At 45.6% G+C, this 20,054-nt stretch overlaps 1 protein-coding gene across 1 annotated transcript in view; it reads right to left on the bottom strand.

Moving 5' to 3' along the window:
• The window catches only part of LOC144168311 (phospholipid-transporting ATPase ABCA3-like), an 84,759-nt gene that overhangs the window by 26,376 nt on the left and 38,329 nt on the right, over positions 1-20,054 (bottom strand). Inside the window, exons 7-10 of the mRNA XM_077697321.1 lie at positions 16,951-17,135; positions 11,036-11,161; positions 5,789-5,906; positions 3,819-3,973 (exon numbers count right to left, since the gene is read on the bottom strand). Of these exons, the coding sequence (XP_077553447.1) occupies positions 3,819-3,973; positions 5,789-5,906; positions 11,036-11,161; positions 16,951-17,135 (584 nt within the window). The remainder of the gene's footprint in view (positions 1-3,818; positions 3,974-5,788; positions 5,907-11,035; positions 11,162-16,950; positions 17,136-20,054) is intronic.

Genomic DNA, 20,054 nt, shown 5'->3' with positions numbered 1-20,054 from the left:
AAATATATACCATTTACCAAACACATAATTGGCTTCTTTAAAAACCTTGGTTTTAAGGATTGAAAAGCCTGTGGCGACAGATTTAGCACATGCTCCAAAGTGATCCGAACGTGTTTTTTTTCTGTCCCGCGCAGCCTGGTGTACATTATTGGTAGCGATATAATTCGTTGCTGTTCCAGCCGCTGTGCGTGTACATGGCTTGCCTTAATTGCTTACAGTTCCGGTGTGACATATTTTGAAACTGCGTCATGGCTGAGAAAGTTCTGTTTTTTCGACAATTTTATACTGGGAACCTCTTTCCCTCTCACAGTCACCTCACCTCACTTTCGTTACCGGATTTTACTAACGCGCCCATCAATATTCCTAGCAAACTAAAACATCTGCATTTTTTTCTCCCAAAATGAGCCTAACTGCGCTTGTGCTGTCTTAATGTGTTCTTGACCCCACTAATTTGCGCGCATTTTTTTTAGATGCATCATTACCAACTCACCCAACTCTCAACCCTTTTACAGTTGCCTATGCCAAACTCGCTTGCTTTTTTGTTTATTTGCAAAGCATGGGTGCACAAAAATTACCTTAATGCTTCCCTCAAAGTGACACAACTTATATTTGTACTGGTAGTTTCACCCAGTAGTTTCAGTTTACAGGTATTACGGGCGATCAAATCTCAACAGCTTCTAACCGTTTCCAATTTTTCTGGGACCACCCAAGCAAGACACCTTTCCGCAAATCTCCGCCGCAATCGTCTAAAGGCATCGAAACTCCGTTGCCCTATTTCTTGAATACACATTCCCCGTGTAATTCGGAATAGAAGTTTTGTATTACTACATTACCGAATGTAGTAGGTGACATGCGAAATCGTTCCAGAATGCTTAGCGTTTTCATATTATTCGCGGTTATATGCATGTAAACGAGCTAACAAGCCATGCTGCTGATGATATTGTAGCGTGAGCAACCCTGACCGAGGTTGAGCAGTTTCACGTTGCTCCTGGAGAGCCGTGCTGCGCATGCGCAAGGCGCAGTGAGGTCTCACTCCGCACAGCTGGCGCGCCGGAGCCGCCGCCGCCGCGACTGGATTGGATTGAATTAGATTGGGTTGGAATAAATTGGATTGCGCTGTGTTGAAAATCGCTTTAAGCATGATAATCAGCTAATCCTAGACAACCAGGAAATTTAAGAATAACCAGCCGAGTCTTAGCTCACGCACGTATATCCTGGCATAGCCGAGCTCAGCCACTGCTCAGTTTTTCGGAGTGCTTATTCAATTACTTCAATGTTGTCTAGCCCCGTGCATACAAATCGTGAAATCATATGCTTCTTGGCATTTTAATGTCATGGTAGAGGCTGTTTTGCATTGGGACATTGTTTTTCTTGCGTTATTTCAAGCAGTTTAACATGACGAATGGCTGCGCCAAAGCTGAACCTCTAAGCTGGTTGAAACGACGAAATATAGGCATTTCTCGAGTTTACAGAATACGTTCTGGGGTAAGTATTCGAAGCCTAATAAAAAGTAATTATTGTGGTTCCCGTGTCGAATTTATTACCTTGTTATAGCACTCGTTCGAAAAGTGCGATCCTTCGCTCCCTCAACGTGACAGTGCGAGGTTGCCACAGCCACAGGCCACAGCGCCACAGCCTCAGCATCTTTAAAGAAATTTATGTGAACATCCTGTAGGTCGCCACGTTAAGTAAAATAATCCCACCAACACACACATAAAAGGAAGCGAAATCCTGTCGTGCGCCCCTAAGTGTACCGCAACAAGGTGTACAACTTTCGAAGTCTGGCACTGTTGAGAATACCTTTACGGCTTTCCATAAAATAACGAAAGCCGCGACTATCGTACCATCAGAATAGTAAGTTCCCTGAATTTTTAATACCTTTTTTTTCGGAAACGAACAACATGGAACGTGGGCGAAAAACGGTTGTTCACTTTTACTGAGAATAACGTAATGGAAAGATAACGGACATTCTGGTAACGAGAGAGCTCGCATTCGAGCTCGCATTCCTACTGGGGTTCGTGCAATGTCTAAGCATTCCTTGCTATGGGCCATAAATCGGTGTGTGAGTTTCGGTATAGCCTCCTGTATTTTTAAATGCGAATGCATTTCTTAGTCGAGCCATGTCAGGCGCCGTGCGGCGTCCACGCGCCCGCAGGTGTTTTCTCTCCGCTCTCAACCCCTCTCCCATAGCAACAGCTGCGAGCGCGCGCGCTCCTCCTCTCCCCTAGCAACCGGAGCAGGTGGTTCGGGCGGATCAGCGGCGAGTGAGTGGAAAGGAGAAGCGCGCTCGGACGTGTGAGGGCGCTCGCATCGCGGGAGCTCGCCAGATCTCCCGCTTGTGTGGGAGAGTGTAGGCGAGGGTAGGCGCGGTGCTTCGGTGCTTCTCTCGACGCTCGCCCCACTCTCCCACGCCCGCATGCTTCTCAAAGACCCTTTGACTGTGCACTTTACCGACCACAAGGCAGTGATCGTGGCCGTCAAGTACAACGACAACACAAACAGGTGTTAAATAAATGGTTACGCTACAAATCACCGTCTCCTCATTAATTATAAATTCCGCGCACTCTCGCGCAAAAGAAATGAATTCGCATTTCCTCACGATTCCCTTCGGGGAGGTGGGGTGAATTTTTTTTCAATGCCAACCGCATTGCCCGCTTGTCAATGGGAGTGAGTGGGAAGCGTGCTTTGCCCACATGTCGTAAGCTGGCACCCCGATCTTAACTTGGTTCACCCGACTATAACTGAATTCGGGAGCAATGTGTGCCTGGTTGCCAAGGCAACCGATATTTGACATTGACGAAGTAGCGGTTCTCTGGCCAGCGATTGAAAACTCGGCGCCGCGGAGCATGTTTTGCCAACGTTGCCACTTTACACCACGTGTCGCCCTGGCATCTCGAGCGACAAAGCTCTATTATCTTTCCTGTGAAGCACAGCACTGGATCAGACTCTTTCAACAGGACTCTATTAATAAATAAGCGCATCATCGTCATTATAGTCATCATAACCATCACTTCATCGATTTCATTTATTTTCTCATACATCTGGGGTAGCATGCTAGGCGCCTTGGCCAGGCTAGCCTCACCTGTTTTATGACAGATTATTCCTCTCTCTCTCTCTCTCTCTCTCTCTCTCTCTCTCTCTCTCTCTCTCTCTCTCTCTCTCTCTCCTCCTCTCTGTCTCTGACATTAATCAGTCGCGTTTCTAAAGTGGGCAAGGCTAGCAACTGGGGAAAAGTGGCCGGCTAAAGGAAATGGCGTGGTTGGCCACTCGGGGTTGATTCGTCTGACATTGAAAAAAGCACAGCAGGCGATGGTTTTGCAGTGAGTTGTTTGTACCTTAAGATCTCTCTATCAGACAATGCTTCCTAGGTCAATCCGGCATGCCGATGTGCTATGTGCGTGTGCACTACAAGTGACGGAAACAAAGCTACGCCAGTCATTCTAGCAGCAAAATATTAGAGTTAAAAACAGCCTCTCCATTTTTTTTTTTGTCGAGCATGTACCCCAACTATAAATGAGGTACATGCTCACCTGGAAGACCCACTATAGTGGGTCCAACAATCATTCTACTCATTTCTATCCCATTTTATGCAGTACTGCTGCAGTGCTGGGTGGAGTTTCAGTTCCTGGTCCAATATAAGCCCGGGTTTATTCCGTTAATTCCTGGTATGAACTCATGAATTGGTGGTAGCTTTCGGTTTCAGCACGAGACTATTGCTATATTGCTTGTACCGACAAGTTTATCAGCTAGCGTAGTTCATGATGAGGCTAATATATCATTCATAGCGCTATGTAGCGGAAGGATCAGAAGTTACTTACAAGTGCGAAGAACATGACGTGTTCTTCAACAGTGAGGTCGTCAAACAGAATGTTGTGCTGGGGACAGTAGCCAATGCTTTCACGGGCCTCCCTCGTGCAGTTTTTGATGTCGTACCCTCCAATGGTAATTACGCCCGAGGAGAAGTCTACAAAGCCTGCACGCACAATGAGATAGAACAAAATATTTCCCGTTTTAACAAACTACGAAATTGTTAATGTGAGCGCACAAGTCACACAAAACGTTTCCACATCAGAAATTCGAAACACCACTTGTGAGCTAACTAGGTGTTGCATTTTACTGCAGCCATGATAGGATAAAAAACCAATTGTTTGACCACTAAGATAATTATGCTTTCGCTACAGTCCTGCCTAAGGCCGTAAACCTCGTATTGACTCCACGCCCATTAAGTTCTTCCGCCAAGGAATGCGGCGGCACTCGGCGTTGTTCATATATTCTGATACTAGAAATGGAATTAAGATTAGTGTATATGTCAGAGAATGTACGAATAAGTGGAATCGTCTCTCTACATAATGTAAGGCGCTCACATGTTTCCTCGCACAATTTATATTCCTATCCCGAACATACTATGCACTGCTATGGCTCGCCAAAAATGACAAAAAACACTGCGATCGACACTCTTTTAGGGGATTGACATATTGATATAGCCTTAACATTGTGGCTTTCACTAATGAATGCTCCTCCAGTAGTAGTACTGAAATCATATAACGCTGCGGACCACTCCGTTGTCATCGAGGGTTGGCGGCATAATGGAAACGATGGTTCTATAACCAAGTGTAGAGGTGCTTTGAAACTCACCTTCTCTTAAATAACACCGGGGCTTTAGAGGAGATTTGAGCGAGCAAGATTTCTACTAAAGCATTTAGAGACTCCCAAAAAAGTCTGGCCAAGTGCAGGTACAGACCGGTCCGGTCCAAAATAAAAATGCACTTGCATCCATTAAGACTCAGCCTTCTTCTTTAGTCATTATTTTCAATATTTCAGGCCAAGATGTTGCACCGACTTCGAAATATCGCAGGGCTTCCATTAAGTCTTTTCTGCATGAAATTTTGCTCTTGGTCTTACCAAACTCAGAAGAGTACAAGGAAGAGTGACAGCACAGGTTCAACACCGTTACGACGTCCTTCCAGAAGGCTTCTTCAGAAAATCGGAGTGTGAGCCATGGAGTGCGCTTCGGTAAAAGTAAGCAGCGTCATAGAGGGTGACGAGGCGCTCGCCAGGAGAGAGACCGTCGAACATTGTGGACGGGATTTGTAGACATCGCTGAGTGGACTCCGAGCTTAATTTCTAATTCCTATGTGTGCCATCGCACCCCGACATAGCCGCAGGCATAGAAGATTGAGAGCATAGGTAGCGATGTTTGAGGTTCGAGCAGCGCTGGAAGTGCCGCTTCTGGTAAACGCCATTGAAAATAAGCGGCTATAGCTGAGGTGGCGGGGAGGCCCGACGAAAGGAGAATTAATTGTCAGCTGAGGGTCTAACTAGACTGCCGCCTTCACATTTTTAGAAAGTTTGAAGCATCCCACGTAATTTTTTACGCGGGATGCTTGTTTACGAGTTGTCATTTACTGGGTATGCATATTTAAGTGTGTTACAATTTAAAGTATGTTAGATTTCTGTGTTGTGCCCCTCCAGCCTAGGCATATTAGTGGACCTGTAGTGTACAATAAATTGAAAAGCATGGTCACTTTTCTGTGGGTCTAAGAGAGAGTGGTGTTACATCCACCTTTTGTCTTCCCTTTGTACGGCCTCTGCTTCTGTCACGTGAGCATCTGCAACTTGATTGGTCAAGAAGCAGTTAGGAGCTAAAGAGCGAGTCACGTACAGGGATCTCGCGAAACTCGGTATGTCGTATAAACGCCATACGTAGGTGGCATGTCCTCAGTATATGCTCATGTAACGTGGTTATTATGCTAATGAGGTAATGGCTCGGCTAAGCACATTTTCTCACCGCAAATCATGTTCAGCAGCGTAGTTTTCCCAGCACCATTGTGGCCCAGCAAAACGGTGATCTGGTTTTCGAAGACTCGCAGGCTCAAATCTTGTACAGCCACCACACCGTCATAATCCTGCAAAAAAGCGCGAAGCCGGTCGCGATAAATCACATTTTCACCGATCACTCTCACGGAGCCATCACAATAAATTTTGGCAAAACCTTCATTTCAAGCTGGAAAGCTGCTAATAAACAAACCTTTCAGCATACATACATAGCTTTGCAAAGATGTTTTTGAACATTCGTAGTTAGCGCTGGTCGCATGCAACATTGCTATACTCGCGTTACGGGAAAATAAGTATAAATTCTTAGCGGTTACGAAAATCATCCGCCTCATGTATAAATAGATGCGCTTCGTAGGAACTAGTGGAGCGCACCTCGAACTTTGACAAATATGGTGGTTATTTTGGCTGCAACAACAGCTGGGAAAGACCTTATGTTAGAACGCAACCGGCTTGATTTTCAGTCGTTAAAGCATTGCAGCAAGACAACAAGGTGGTCAGATTCTTAGTGGCCTTAAGTTGTAGGTTTCTAACTATGTATGATTTATGCTCGGCGGTTGTAGAACAGTTTCTCCGTCTATACATGACTAGGATACATACGTTTCATCAGATTGAAACCAGTGTTTAGCGAGTAACATTTTCAGACGGTGCGCATAAGTTGCTCTTATCCCACTGGTACAGCGGGTGTAGCACAGTACAAGTTTGTCATAATTTATGTACGCCTTGATCAAAAGTGCGATTTATTTATGCACAAATCCTCCAATACACATCGCCATCGTGTTTGCCTGGAGCTGCTCCTTACTGAAAGTGGGCTGTGGAAAAAGGGATGAGCCGCTCAGAACTGTTCTGATGAGTGCTTTTAATGGAACATGCTCATCATGATGAGCGTCTTCTGCCATGCGTGAAGAGGAAGGCGTTCCAACAGGGGCTAACCTCTCCACAGTCACATCAGCCAAGGACAACGCAACAGGAATGAGATCAAGATAATGGTCATAGTATAGATAATCACCTCCTCCAAGTATTTTATTCAATCGCCGAACATAAATGAAGTTGGGAGATGCATAAAAGGAGTAAAATGTAATGCGAAGCTATAGTGTCCCCACTGATGCCGTTGTACGCCGATAAGCCCTGCACGAAAGCCCACTTCCTCTGATGATGATGATGATGAATATCTGTGGGTAAAGTGAACGAAAACCACGCTTCCAGTGGCTGGAATGAAAACTGGGAACCTCGCGTTATGAAGGCCGGAATCTATCCGATTGCTCCATTTCGATATGATCGAATCGAACGGCAAGCTGCCTTTACGGATTCGCGCCGCACACCTAAACCCAAACGTTACGCCTACGGTGTGCAGACCCGACAGTTGCTGTGTGTATTCTAGAAAAGTGGTGCGTACCTCCAGAGTAGCTTACAATCCCAGTGTGGGATTGGTTAACCAAAGAATCCATCACGAGAAAGCTTCGCGTTCAACCATTGTCGTAGTTAGACGGAAGGGTGCATGATTTTTTAGTCATCAACCTCTTTTACGTTATTGTAGGAACAGTGCAGGGCTTGTTAACATGGAGGAAAGAAAAGTTTAGGAGGGAGCGTCACGTGACAATCGTGGAGCCTAGTCATAAAAAATAAAAAGGAAAGACTGATGGGAGATGTTCTACTCATCAACTCATGTGACAGGCAAGCGGTAGTTGTTTACGCCTCATGTGGCCCTTCGCCGACGCTGCGTGCGTGCGTCTATCCGTTTGATTGTTTCGGCGTCGAGTCGTTGCGCCGTTGCGCGCAGCTCTGCCTGCAACCCGAAACGCGCAGCGGCCTGATCGTGCGGGAAAAGTGGTCGGACGGGAGAGGCAGAAAACATCTTTGTTTACTGAGCTTTCGGACCCGTCGAAGTTCACGCCACAGTCGGAGAGTTGTGTGCCGCCGCCGCGTGCAGAAGTGTAGATGATCTTTTCAACTTTGCCGCTCAGGCAAAGTTGAAAAGATCAACCATTTCAACCACTTCTTTAACCATTTATTGCCAAGGCGCAGTCAGTCCACAATTCAGCAAGGTCCCTCCCAGGCGTAATCTAGCATTCGTTTTTTCTTTTTTTTTTTTCATATACGTATCGCACCGATCGAGCGGTCCTCAGCGGACAAACAGCCGGCGTACTGCTTGCGACGCGAGGTGGTCACACTCAACATAAGGGTTCTGAACCCTTTGTTTTCCAGTGCACGGAAGTAGATAAAAACGTACCACCACGCCGGAGCACCGAAAAGGCGAATGTATGCAAAAGCGCGCGCGAGCGAAACCAAAGCTAGTCTCACCACCTCCCCGCCGACACGACACTCGTTACGCTCGATAACTCAGCAGAATGCCAAACGCAATCGTCACAGCACACCTGGCAAACATCACGTAGCTGTAGGCCGCTCCATGCTTGTGAATGTTTACGGCGGCGCGTTCGAGCGATCCAACGTCAGAAGTGAAATTCGGCTTGCAGCTCGTGAGGGTGGTTCATAAGAATGCGATCGAAGTCTCGCCTTGCTTTGAACAGCGACAGCGGCAGTACTTCCACGATACGAAGCTTGGAGCGCAACGCTGGCGAACAATCTTGTACGGCGCCTTCAGCGGCGGCGCTCGCCTCCATCTCCACCGGCAGCCAGCCGGAGCCACTAAATGCTACCGCGGGCCTGAGAGTGGTGCTTCTTCCATAATGCATTGCACGGCAGGAGCCCGAGGAGAGGAGAAAGCGGCTTCAGAGGAGGTTGGCTTGCCGAAGCTGGGCCGCCAGACGTCATGCTCCCTCCTAACATTTTTCTTCCTCCATGCTTGTTAGGAGCAATACCGATTGATAATACGCCATCAACGGAGACATGACATCATCATGTTTTGTTTTATGGATTTCTTCAAACAAGCAAGAAATCCCGTTTTTTGTTGCGCTTAATGAAGTTTAGCTTCCCATAAATGTTCGTGAAATTTACGTGTTTCTGCGCAAATGTTTTACGCAAGAAGTACGAAGTTTTAGATGCGACTGCATCTCATTCACTCGCCTTGTCCCTCCATACGGCGTTGTTGTCCGTCCACACACCTCCCCCATTCTCCTCGCCGCGCGAGCTGCGCTCTCCGCCGCTCACCCCCTCTCCTCTCCGATAGCGAACACTCTCTCGCGAGGGGCATTGGATTGGATTCGATTGGGTTGACTTGGCTTGGCTTGGCTTGGAGTGGATTTGGATTGGATTGGATTGGATTAAACTGGATTGTGTTGGATTGTCATGCGTTTTAGCCGCGCCACATTGCGTCATAGCCGCGGTCGTTCCAGCACCGGCGTTCCGATTTCCATCGATGCGTTGAATGGAGCCTAACAATTCTGCTATCGTCCGCGCAACCGTAACTTGCACCGATCACTGTGATAACAGGAATGCTAGCACCACTGAAGACAAGGCTGCGAAGCGGCATGAACGTGATGCTGAACGCTAACGATTGAAGCGAGCAGCAAATTCCGAACTTCGTAAACGTGATACCGAACGAAAACGGTTAAAGCGAGCAAGATGCGTCGCATCTCCACAGGGTTCCCCTCGCGGGAAGGTGGGGTAATTTTTGTCAAGTGACCAAATTTTAGCATCTAGTGCTTTACTTTAGTGCCACTTGATAGTGCTGTAGAACCTAAATGTTTCAGTTTCAAACACTCATGCATCTATTAACGGCCGACATTTTGTTGTCAGAGCCTTTGGCGTTTCTGAACGCAGTTCTGGAATTTGCCCAGTATGCATTATTTTTCAGCTTTCCAGGTAAATTTTAGCTCATAATACGATGAGTGTAAAACTATGCACGCAGTCTTTATTGTCTGACCCCATCGTACTTCTTACAGAATTCGACGTTTCTAGTCAATCCTAAATTCCCCACGTGCACTCTCAAGATATTTGTGCGTTGCCTTTTGGTCCTTACGCCGTGAAATGCGGAACTTACTTTCATTTTAAAGCCTTTCTTAGCCAGATTTGGCATTTCATCTTTTATTGACATCAATAGTTCGCTATTTCAACATCTCTCGGGCTCATGCATATTTGTTCTTCCGGATTCAGTCTGCGCTTTAGACGTTTATTCAAAGCACATGTTTTTGCTTGTTTCCTTTGCATTGGGTATTTTTCTTTCGTAGTAATATCTAAAGTCTTTCCTTTTGAATCGCGGAATTTGGAGATGCGGTCATCCCGCGAATTATTTTCATTCGTTCTTGGCTCAAAGTTGTCATATTGACATATTGATTAAGAATACATCTTTATTTGCGGCTCCGACGGTTTGCAATGCGCCATTTCTGATTTTTCTAGGGAACGTGTCAAATTAAATTTTGCTGCAGGCCACTTCACCAACCACTCAACAACTCAAACCCGCCTCTCTAGGGGGATGATGTTCCCTAGGTGTATTCCATTACACGCCTAATTGTCTCAGCCTTTCCCAGCATGTTCAACTTTCTGCGGATCTTTGACACGGCTTGACACCTTTAGTGTGCATGCACTGCGTCATGCTTAATATTAGTTGCTGCTTTCATACCATTCATACTATATTATTCTGTGCAGGAGGTCTCGCTCTGTGTGGGACACTGGTACCACCCTCGGTGTATAACAGCAAAGAGTACTTTTTTGCGAACAAGCAAGTTTCATTGATTGATTGATCATTTGGTTGATTGATAGTACATGGCCTGTCGTTATTTTAATATTCACTCATTTAAGTCTTCTTCTGGAAGCCATAGGCGACAATCTCACCCTTGTGCTATCGTAATAATTGCATTTACTGCTTTCATGCTCCCGTATATGGCGGCAGGATGAAGCCACACCGCGACGCGTCGGAGACAAACAGAGCCGTTAAAAAGCGTAAGGTATATTTAGATTGCATCATGCCCTGTTTTATCACGTATCGATTGTATCGTAGTATCCCCCGGCCCGACAGGGGGATGATTCAACGAATCCCCCGTTCGCTCGTTGCGCTTGTTCTTTTTTTCAGCCCCAGTCGCTTCTGGGTCTTTTTCTTTTCAAAAAGACTACGAAAATACGCATAAAACGGGCAGTTGCGGCAGTGAAGAAGAGAGAAAGCAGTGCCTCTTCACCCCACCACGGCAACTTCAACGTGCCACGTCATTTAATTATGTTCGCATATTAGGTATGGTGGCTATACCTCACACTAGGCCCGTTGGCATCAGCGGGGTACACGTAATTATCGTTTTGTGAAGGTACGTACCTTATTGGCACGGACCACTTCTATAGCGACTGACTGGTCCTTGGGCTCGGACTCAAAATTTATCCCTTCCTTTCCTAGCGGTGCTGGACCACTAGTCACTGTCATAGATGGAATCCAGTAGCTCACCTGCAAAAAAGGAAGTGACATACTCTCAGATACCATTTACACTTACAGTGTTTCACCCGAAATCTCGGTAAATTTAGAGGTGTATTGTTGCATAGCTCGTTTTCCCATTCTTGCAGGATGGCCTTTCAGAACATGGGATCATTACGGTAGCAACAACCTTTTGCAAGAAATGCACCCGTTTAGAGAAATAAACGAAATAAAGGAACAAAGGTATTGAATGCCACAACACGTTACTAACCAAGGGGCTGAAGCTGAACTCCGTATCAACGATATAAAGGTAGCATTTTCCCGGAAGGGGGGGGGGGGGGGGCACAGGATGGATACATATCACTTCACATGCAGCGCATGATGATGATAAAATGATAAAATGTACTCATTATCATGTATATATACGGTATGCCGAAATTTGGGCGCACGTTAACGGTGCCCACGTTGTCGAAATTCATGAGTAGCCCTCCAGTATATACGACAAGCCTCAAGCCGGGGTGTAGCATTCGGCGTGTTAAACCCCATAATTTGAATATATGATTTGCGACTTTGGTTGAATGCGGCTTTGCCGGGTTGTAATTACTGAATGAATTATATATTTATGACCTCTGCATGCAAGTGACGACATCTTCATTCCTAAGAAACGTTATTATTACAAGAGCTTTTTCCATGAATTGTGAGAATTGCCTTCTTGCAAGAGTAGCAATACTGAGACACAAAACACTCATGCGCATATGACAAGTCGCTGCCAAAATAGTCTGCCAATGTATTCACTGAAGAGTGCAGCCTTTTTTCGGGCTCAAAAAAGCACCCAAAGCAATTTAAAGTCAGGTGAGCATACAGCAACATATTGCCTATCTGTGCAAAGGCTACCCCTAACATTTCATTATGATGGTCAGTAGGCTCCATTCTTATCTATAAAAAAATGTAATTTATTCTTGCGTGTATATTTAAATATATTTTGTGTGGCACGGCGTGCACTGTTAAGGTTACAAAATTAAAGTAAAAATACGGATGACGCGCCGCGGTGGCTCAGTGGCTAAGGCGTTGCGCTGCTGAGCACGAGATCGCGGGTTCGATTCCGGGCCGCGGCGGCAGCATTTCTGATGGAGGCGAAAAGCAAAAACACCCGTGTGTACGAGATTTCGGCGCACGTTAAAGATCCCCAGGTGGTCAAAATTAATTCGGAGCCCTCCACTACGGCGTGCCTCATCGCCTGAGTTGCGTCGGTGCGTTAAAGCCTACAAAAAAAAGGAATACGGATGGCACAGCCAGCGGTGCTGCTTCTAGGGTGCCTGTCCACCTATAGTAAGGATTTGCAGTAATAAATAAAACGTATTTAAGTAAGCCGTCCACGTCTGCACCAGCAATGATGCAGTAATAAACTTTTAAGTGAAAAGGTAGAAACAAGTAGTAAAGGTAGAGGCGAAGGTAACGATATACAGGGTGATCAAAACTAAGTCGACAGTTTTTTTTTAAATTAGGCACTTATATTTACGTGAAGACCACTTCTACAGTGAAACTATGCGCCCAGGGGGATGCAAAGTTATGGGTAATTATTGATGTCAGCGGATAATTAACTACAGCTTATTAATTACCTTTTTAGTGGCTGCAGTAAGCAGGCATGTTTGTATTTAAAAGTTAGACGGAACCGTGTTTTTACACAGTTTCATTCGACAGAATTCTTCTAACGCATCTGTACACCGAGATATCGAACTGCGAAGTTTAATTGCCGTTCGCATGATTACGCATGCCAGACCTTGACGACCGGCCCAAAGCTCCTCCCTTTTGTGACCTGGCTGCTGTGTACGGTGTTTCGTCTGACAGCGGGGTGGATGCATAAGCAAAAGTGATAACTGACACTCTTTCAGCCTTGGTTGGCGTTATCGGAATTTGCAGTACTCTGAACCGCTATCGAAACATAGAACGAAAGGGAGGAGCTTTGCTCCGGTCTTCACTGTCAAGCATGCGTAATCATACGAATGGCAATTAAATTTCGCAGTTGTGTATCTCGAAGTACACATGCTCTGGAAGTATTCTGCCAAATGAAACTGCGTAGAAAAACGATTGCGTCTAACTTTTCAATACACACATGCGTGCTTACTGCAGACACTAAAAAGTTAATTCATCAATTTTAGTTAATTAAGCCACCGACATCAATAGTTACCACATAATTTTGAGTTCCCCGGGGTGCATAACCTCACTGTAGAAGTAGAGCCTTCTCGTAAATATAAGCGCCTAATTTTAAAATTTTTTTAAAAACCTGTAGGCTTAATTTTGATCACCCTATATATATATATATATATATATATATATATATATATATATATATATATATATATATATATACAGGAAGAAATGCCGGCAGTCTACAACGCCAAAGAAGGCATAGGAGAATGGTTAGAATATTTTTTTACCGTTAGTGACGTTACATTATTATTTATTATTATTAATTACGTGAGAAAGAAAGAAAGAAAAACACGCGCCCAGAGTGGGGACCGAACCCACGCCTTTCGATTAGATCTCGAATGCCTGGGCGCGTGTTTTTCTTTCTTTCTTTCTCACGTAATTAATAATAATAAATAATAATGTAACGTCACTAACGGTAAAAAAATATTCTAACCATTCTCCTATGCCTTCTTTGGCGTTGTAGACTGCCGGCATTTCTTCCTGTATTTTCTAACGAGCCCCTCATTTACAAACCCTATTATCATGCGAAAGCTTAGCGAGGGCCTCGGTTCTGGCAGCCTTGATGCCAAGGTACCATAAGAGGGTTTCCCGCCAGTTACCCGCTTATGACAGGCTGTAGACGTTCGCGTCACGCCCCGGGGGTTGAAAAGAAGGTCCCCTTCTCCCCGTGTAGTCTGAGTGGCGCTGGCTACCACCCTCAAGCGTCAGATACAGTTGTAGTATATATAAATACCCCAGAAAGTGAAGCGGAACACAGTCGCCCAGATAGCCGAATTGGTAAGGCATTCAAGATCTAATCGAAAGGCGTGGGTTCGGTCCCCACTCTGGGCGCGTGTTTTTCTTTTTTTCTTTCTCACGTAATTAATAATAATGAATAATAATGTAACGTCACTAACGGTAAAAAATATTCTAACCATTCTCCTATGCCTTCTTTGGCGTTGTAGACTGCCGGCATTTCTTCCTGTATTTTCTAACGAGCCCCTCATTTACAAACCCTATTATCATGCGAAAGCTTAGCGAGGGCCTCGGTTCTGGCAGCCTTGATGCCAAGGTAGCATAAGAGGGTTTCCCGCCAGTTACCCGCTTATGACAGGCTGTAGACGTTCGCGTCACGCCCCGGGGGTTGAAAAGAAGGTCCCCTTCTCCCCGTGTAGTCTGAGTGGCGCTGGCTACCACCCTCAAGCGTCAGATACAGTTGTAGTATATATAAATACCCCAGAAAGTGAAGCGGAACACAGTCGCCCAGATAGCCGAATTGGTAAGGCATTCGAGATCTAATCGAAAGGCGTGGGTTCGGTCCCCACTCTGGGCGCGTGTTTTTCTTTCTTTCTTTCTCACGTAACTAATAATAATGAATAATAATGTAACGTCACTAACGGTAAAAAAATATTCTAACCATTCTCCTATGCCTTCTTTGGCGTTGTAGACTGCCGGCATTTCTTCCTGTATTTTCTAACGAGCCCCTCATTTACAAACCCTATATATATATATATATATAGAAACATAGGTCGGCAGTCTATAACGCCAAAGGAAGCATAGGGGTGTGGTTAGGCTCTATTTTTTACTACGGTTAATGAAGTTAAGATTTTTTTTTAATATAAGGAAGAAAGAAAGAAAGAAAGAAAAACATGCGCCCAGAGTGGGGACCGAACCCACGCCTTTCGATTAGATCTCGAATGCCTTACCAATTCGGCTATCTGGGCGACTGTGTTCTCCTTCACTTTCTGGGCTATTTATATTTACTAGAAGTGTATATGACGCTTGAGGGTGGTAGCCAGCGCCACTCTGACTACACGGGGAGAAGGGGACCTTCTTTTCAACCCTCGGGGCGTGACTCAAACGTCTACAGCCTGTCATGAGTGGGTAACTGGCGGGAAGCCCTCTTATGCTACCTAGGCATCAAGGCTGCCAGAACCGAGACCCTCGCTAGGCTTTCGCAGAATAATATAGTAAGGAAATGAGGGGCTCGTTGAGGAAATACAGAAACATAGGTCGGCAGTCTATAACGCCAAAGGAGGCATAGGAGAACACAGTCGCCCAGATAGCCGAATTGGTAAGGCATTCGAGATCTAATCGAAAGGCGTGGGTTCGGTGCCCACTCTGGGCGCGTGTTTTTCTTTCTTTCTTTCTTCCTTATATTAAAAAAATCTTAACTTCATTAACCGTAGTAAAAAATAGAGCCTAACCACACCCCTATGCCTCCTTTGGCGTTATAGACTGCCGACCTATGTTTCTGTATTTCCTCAACGAGCCCCTCATTTCCTTACTATATTATTCTGCGAAAGCCTAGCGAGGGTCTCGGTTCTGGCAGCCTTGATGCCTAGGTAGCATAAGAGGGCTTCCCGCCAGTTACCCACTCATGACAGGCTGTAGACGTTTGAGTCACGCCCCGGGGGTTGAAAAGAAGGTCCCCTTCTCCCCGTGTAGTCAGAGTGGCGCTGGCTACCACCCTCAAGCGTCAGATACACTTCTAGTAAATATAAATAGCCCAGAAAGTGAAAGAGAACACAGTCGCCCAGATAGCCGAATTGGTAAGGCATTCGAGATCTATTCGAAAGGCGTGGGTTCGGTCCCCACTCTGGGCGCGTGTTTTTCTTTCTTTCTTTCTTCCTTATATTTAAGAAAAATCTTAACTTAATTAACCGTAGTAAAAAATAGAGCCTAACCACACCCCTATGCCTCCTTTGGCGTTATAGACTGCCGACCTATGTTTCTGTATTTCCTCAACGAGCCCCTGATTTCCTTACTATATATATATATATATATATATATATATATATATATATATATATATACCCTAGAGCGAATAGACGAACGCGTAACAGGCAAACTGTATTGACTGTTCGGCTTGGGACAAGCCTTCGTCAGATTGATTTTAACGAAGGCAAGGGAGGTTGGGGGGGGGCGTGCCCCTCCCCACTTGCAGCCGGCGCCTATGGTCAAGTTGTAAGTCAGCTGGCCGATAAGGTATTACAGAGATGACAATTGTTGGGGGGGCTGCTTTTTTAACTCTAAAATATATCTTTTAAATCTACATACGAATGATTTCAGGCTCTCAGGAAGGGCCGCACTACTGTAAACCCAGTTGCCGCAACTGATACGGTATAAACCCCAAAAAACACAGGAATGAATCCACAGAAGGCAAACAGGTGACTTTTTTGGAAGACGGTTGTGACTACACGCAATACGAATACAAAGGAATAAAAAAAACATGGTTTTCTGGTAGCTCATGTCCTCGTCCAAATACGGCATAGCTTTTTGCAATTGATGCTGCCCAGCGAAACTAATCGGTACTTTCAAGACCTAGAAACATACACGATAAGTTCCCACATTGTGGGTATACTCCGAGAATGCGTGCACACTTGCCTCGCTGTGTTAATAAAAACCGTACCAGTAGCACTCGGAATGTTTTACTTTAGAAAGTAATTCCTTATTGTTGTGACGCGTATTCAAACTTATATTCACTCTGTTGATAAAAGTTTTCATAAACCTTAGGAGATTTTTTTTATGAAAACTTTTTTTAGGGCCCACCCGTGAGCTAAAGTTGTAGGGTCGGAACGAGCGCCTTTATTCCCGATGGCACGCTCAGAGTAAGGCGTCCGATTTCTTACCTTAAATGGATAGATATAGGGTTTCGGAATGCCGGGCCCCTTTGGGAACACGTTATCTATGTACCAGACGGACGTTATGATGCAGCAGTCCGTCAGTATGCCAACCAACAGAATCTCAGCCAGGGTGACGTTGTCCGGCGTGGCATTTGAGTCGAAGAAGTTGGACCAGTTGGCCCCACCGTCAACTGAAAAAGTACGACAACGGGGAAAATGCTTACAGGCCATGTATAGGAAATCGAATGGAATTACGGGGTGGATGGGATGAATTCCGTAATAACTTTCACATTCTGGGGACTGTGTAAGCTTCCTCAGACGCTAAAAGCTGGTGTACAATCAATGCGTTCTTCCTGTAATAAGATGTGGGAGCACTTATACGTCCAACGGGCCATGGAGAAAATAATACTTCAGGTAACACATAGAGGTAAGGTAAAAGCAACATGGATTACGGGACGAACTCGTTTGGAAGACGTTCTGGTTAACATTAAGAGGAAGAAGCGGGCTTGGGCAGGACTCGTCTTGCGTGCAAGGGATCACACAACGACCGTCCGTTTACCGGAGTGCCTTCTAATGGATAGTTAGTGAAATGTGAGTCGACGGGGGCATAAACTACAAAAATGTTGGGGAGAGGGTGGACTCCGCTAACGCACGATAGACTTGGCGGGCAATGGTTGAGAGGGGAATGAGCCCACTCGTCACAAGCCTACTCACTGGTCACCGGTGAACTCGTCGTAGGCCAACTTGTCACAGCGACTTTTCGTACAATGCCATCTCGAGATAGGAACTCTCGGGCAAGGTGCCTTTTCGTTGCACGGATTTCGTTTCACCGCGACCGTGTGAACAAAAGCCTCGAAGCGCTGACCGGAAATTGGCGTTGAAAGCGGTTCGGAGGCTGGTTTCAACAATGTTAAACTGGTTACAGCTGTTTAACAGGCCGTGGGGAGGTCTACGTAATGCACGTTATACGCTTTATGCGCGTTATACGTGCGTTATACGCGTGTTACGCCCTGAAGCGCTGCTTTTTTTGCTCTTTGGGGAAGAAGGGGAGCGGGAGGGGGAAAAGTCAGCGTGACCTGAACTGCTTTAGACGGCTGATGATACAGGAGCGTTGAAGTTGGCTACTCAGCTGGTATGGAGAAGGGCACTTCCAGTTACAGCTGTAGTTATGCAGGGTCGCGGAGACGTGTGTGTGACCACGTCGTGGTGTGGCCTGCAGATATGTTTGAACCCTTTAAACACAGCTGAAGCGAGGTTCAGGGGGGGGGGGGGGCAGGGGGGGGGGAAAGGGAGAGGCAGCGCGCCTCGCACTTGTGTATTGAAAGTGGGCCTGATACCAGAGCAATTTCTCCATGTAAATTTGGGCACAGAAAATGTTGGTTTTTGTCGTTCGGATTCCCTTTTTCTCGTTTGGATTTCATTGCTCCGCGACATTGTACACAAATCACTGGCTTTAAAGGGCCAGGAAGAATGGTCTACGGTCAAATCCCGTGACCCCAAAAAATGATGCATCAGGGTATATACAAACGCGCCATGTGATGTAAGTTTGAATCCAATTATAATTTTAACATAATTATTGAAGTGCGACGGTATATTAATCTAACTTTTTTCGCTGAATATCCGAACAGACTCGCCCAGGGCCGTAGCCAATTTATTGTTTTTTTGGTGGTTCAGGGGTTATTGGAAGGGAGATATGCCGAAATAAGCACGAAGTCGGGCTTCCGTTGTCCCTGCACTCGCCTATACCTTTCTTTAAAAGGTGACGCACAGCAGGCGGCCACATCACTTTGACGTTCCAAAACAAGCTTTTAATGGGAGGTTTCCGTGTTACAAATATTCCGGCAACACGAGAATTCCTCCTACGAAATGCCCTATGACGAATTTGCATTCCTGACCAGTTTACCTGTGACGAGTTGCCCTATGACGAGTGGACTTGTGACGAGTGGGCCTAGACCCGTTTGAGAGTGAACGTCGTCCTGAAGTCGGCCCAAACAGACATGATTATGAAGAAAGCCTCCTGCGAGCTATTCTGCGCCTGGTCATGGACCACTGCAGCGGTGACTCCAATATCGGGGGACGGGGAGGGGGTTCAAAGCCGTTAGAGCCCAGACTCGAAGTGCGTCTCTTGAAATAACATTTCGAAGGTTACAACGTTAGCCACCAACAAACCGTTACCCAATCACGTGGTATTGCCATAGCCTAAAACCATCCGCACCTTCCGCCATTTCCAGATTGTCATTCTGTATCCGCCTTTGCGCTAGTGCTGATGAAAGAAGACGAAAATCAGTTTTGCTAAACCGCACCAGTAAAAGTGTAATAAGTGCTCCAAATTTCGGTACGTCAAACGCAATAACAAAACTATTATAGAAAACTGATGGTGATGTCAGATAAGAAAGAACAAAGGGTTGCTGCTCGGCCTCTCCAATTTGCTTGAATATTTTTACATCATTTCCTGATTATTATGCCGTGCAGATTGACAAATATTTTCTCTGAAAAAAAAAATCTGTGTAACTATGAAACAATTTTGAACGCGACAAAGATTATCCCCGCCGCTACCTGCCCGTACGCCTCAGCCAACTTTAGCGACGTCTACCTACGAAAATATTCACGAAAGGTAATTAGTAAGTTTTATGCTCAGATCATGCCTGCTGTGGGTTTCTATAAAAAGTTTTGTTGGTGACAAGAGTGTAAGGTATTCCCAATAAAATGTGAAGTTTCTTTTTTTCGAAATGTGAGACCAAATATTACAAAACGTCCTCACGTCACAAACTTCACATGTTACTCAAGTGTGCTTCTTTCATTTCTAAGCAAATACACCGAACATTATAATTGTATAAGCTACTATTAAGATGCAACGAGCACGCAAGTGTGAAGGAAAACAGAAAAACGCGTAGTGCAGACGCTAATTTCATCAAAAAGGGCCCATCTCCCGGCGAGGGGAACTCGAGTAAATGCGTCGCATAGGGGGTGGGTGTATTGCGTTAACGTTTAGTGTTTGGGGAGTTGGTGGTAGTGAACGCGTTGTATCAGCAGCTTCTTGACGTAGTTTGAATGAGTCAAGGATATAAGGCGCGTTCGTAGCCTTTCATTCTGTGTCGGTTTTGTGGCGC

Source organism: Haemaphysalis longicornis, unplaced genomic scaffold (assembly GCF_048455015.1).
Source record: "Haemaphysalis longicornis isolate Haplotype H1 unplaced genomic scaffold, Haemaphysalis longicornis Haplotype H1 scaffold_2, whole genome shotgun sequence".
Classification (NCBI taxonomy): domain Eukaryota; kingdom Metazoa; phylum Arthropoda; class Arachnida; order Ixodida; family Ixodidae; genus Haemaphysalis; species Haemaphysalis longicornis.
Note: the sequence above shows the minus strand (reverse complement) of the source record. Positions and strands in the feature narration are given on the sequence as shown.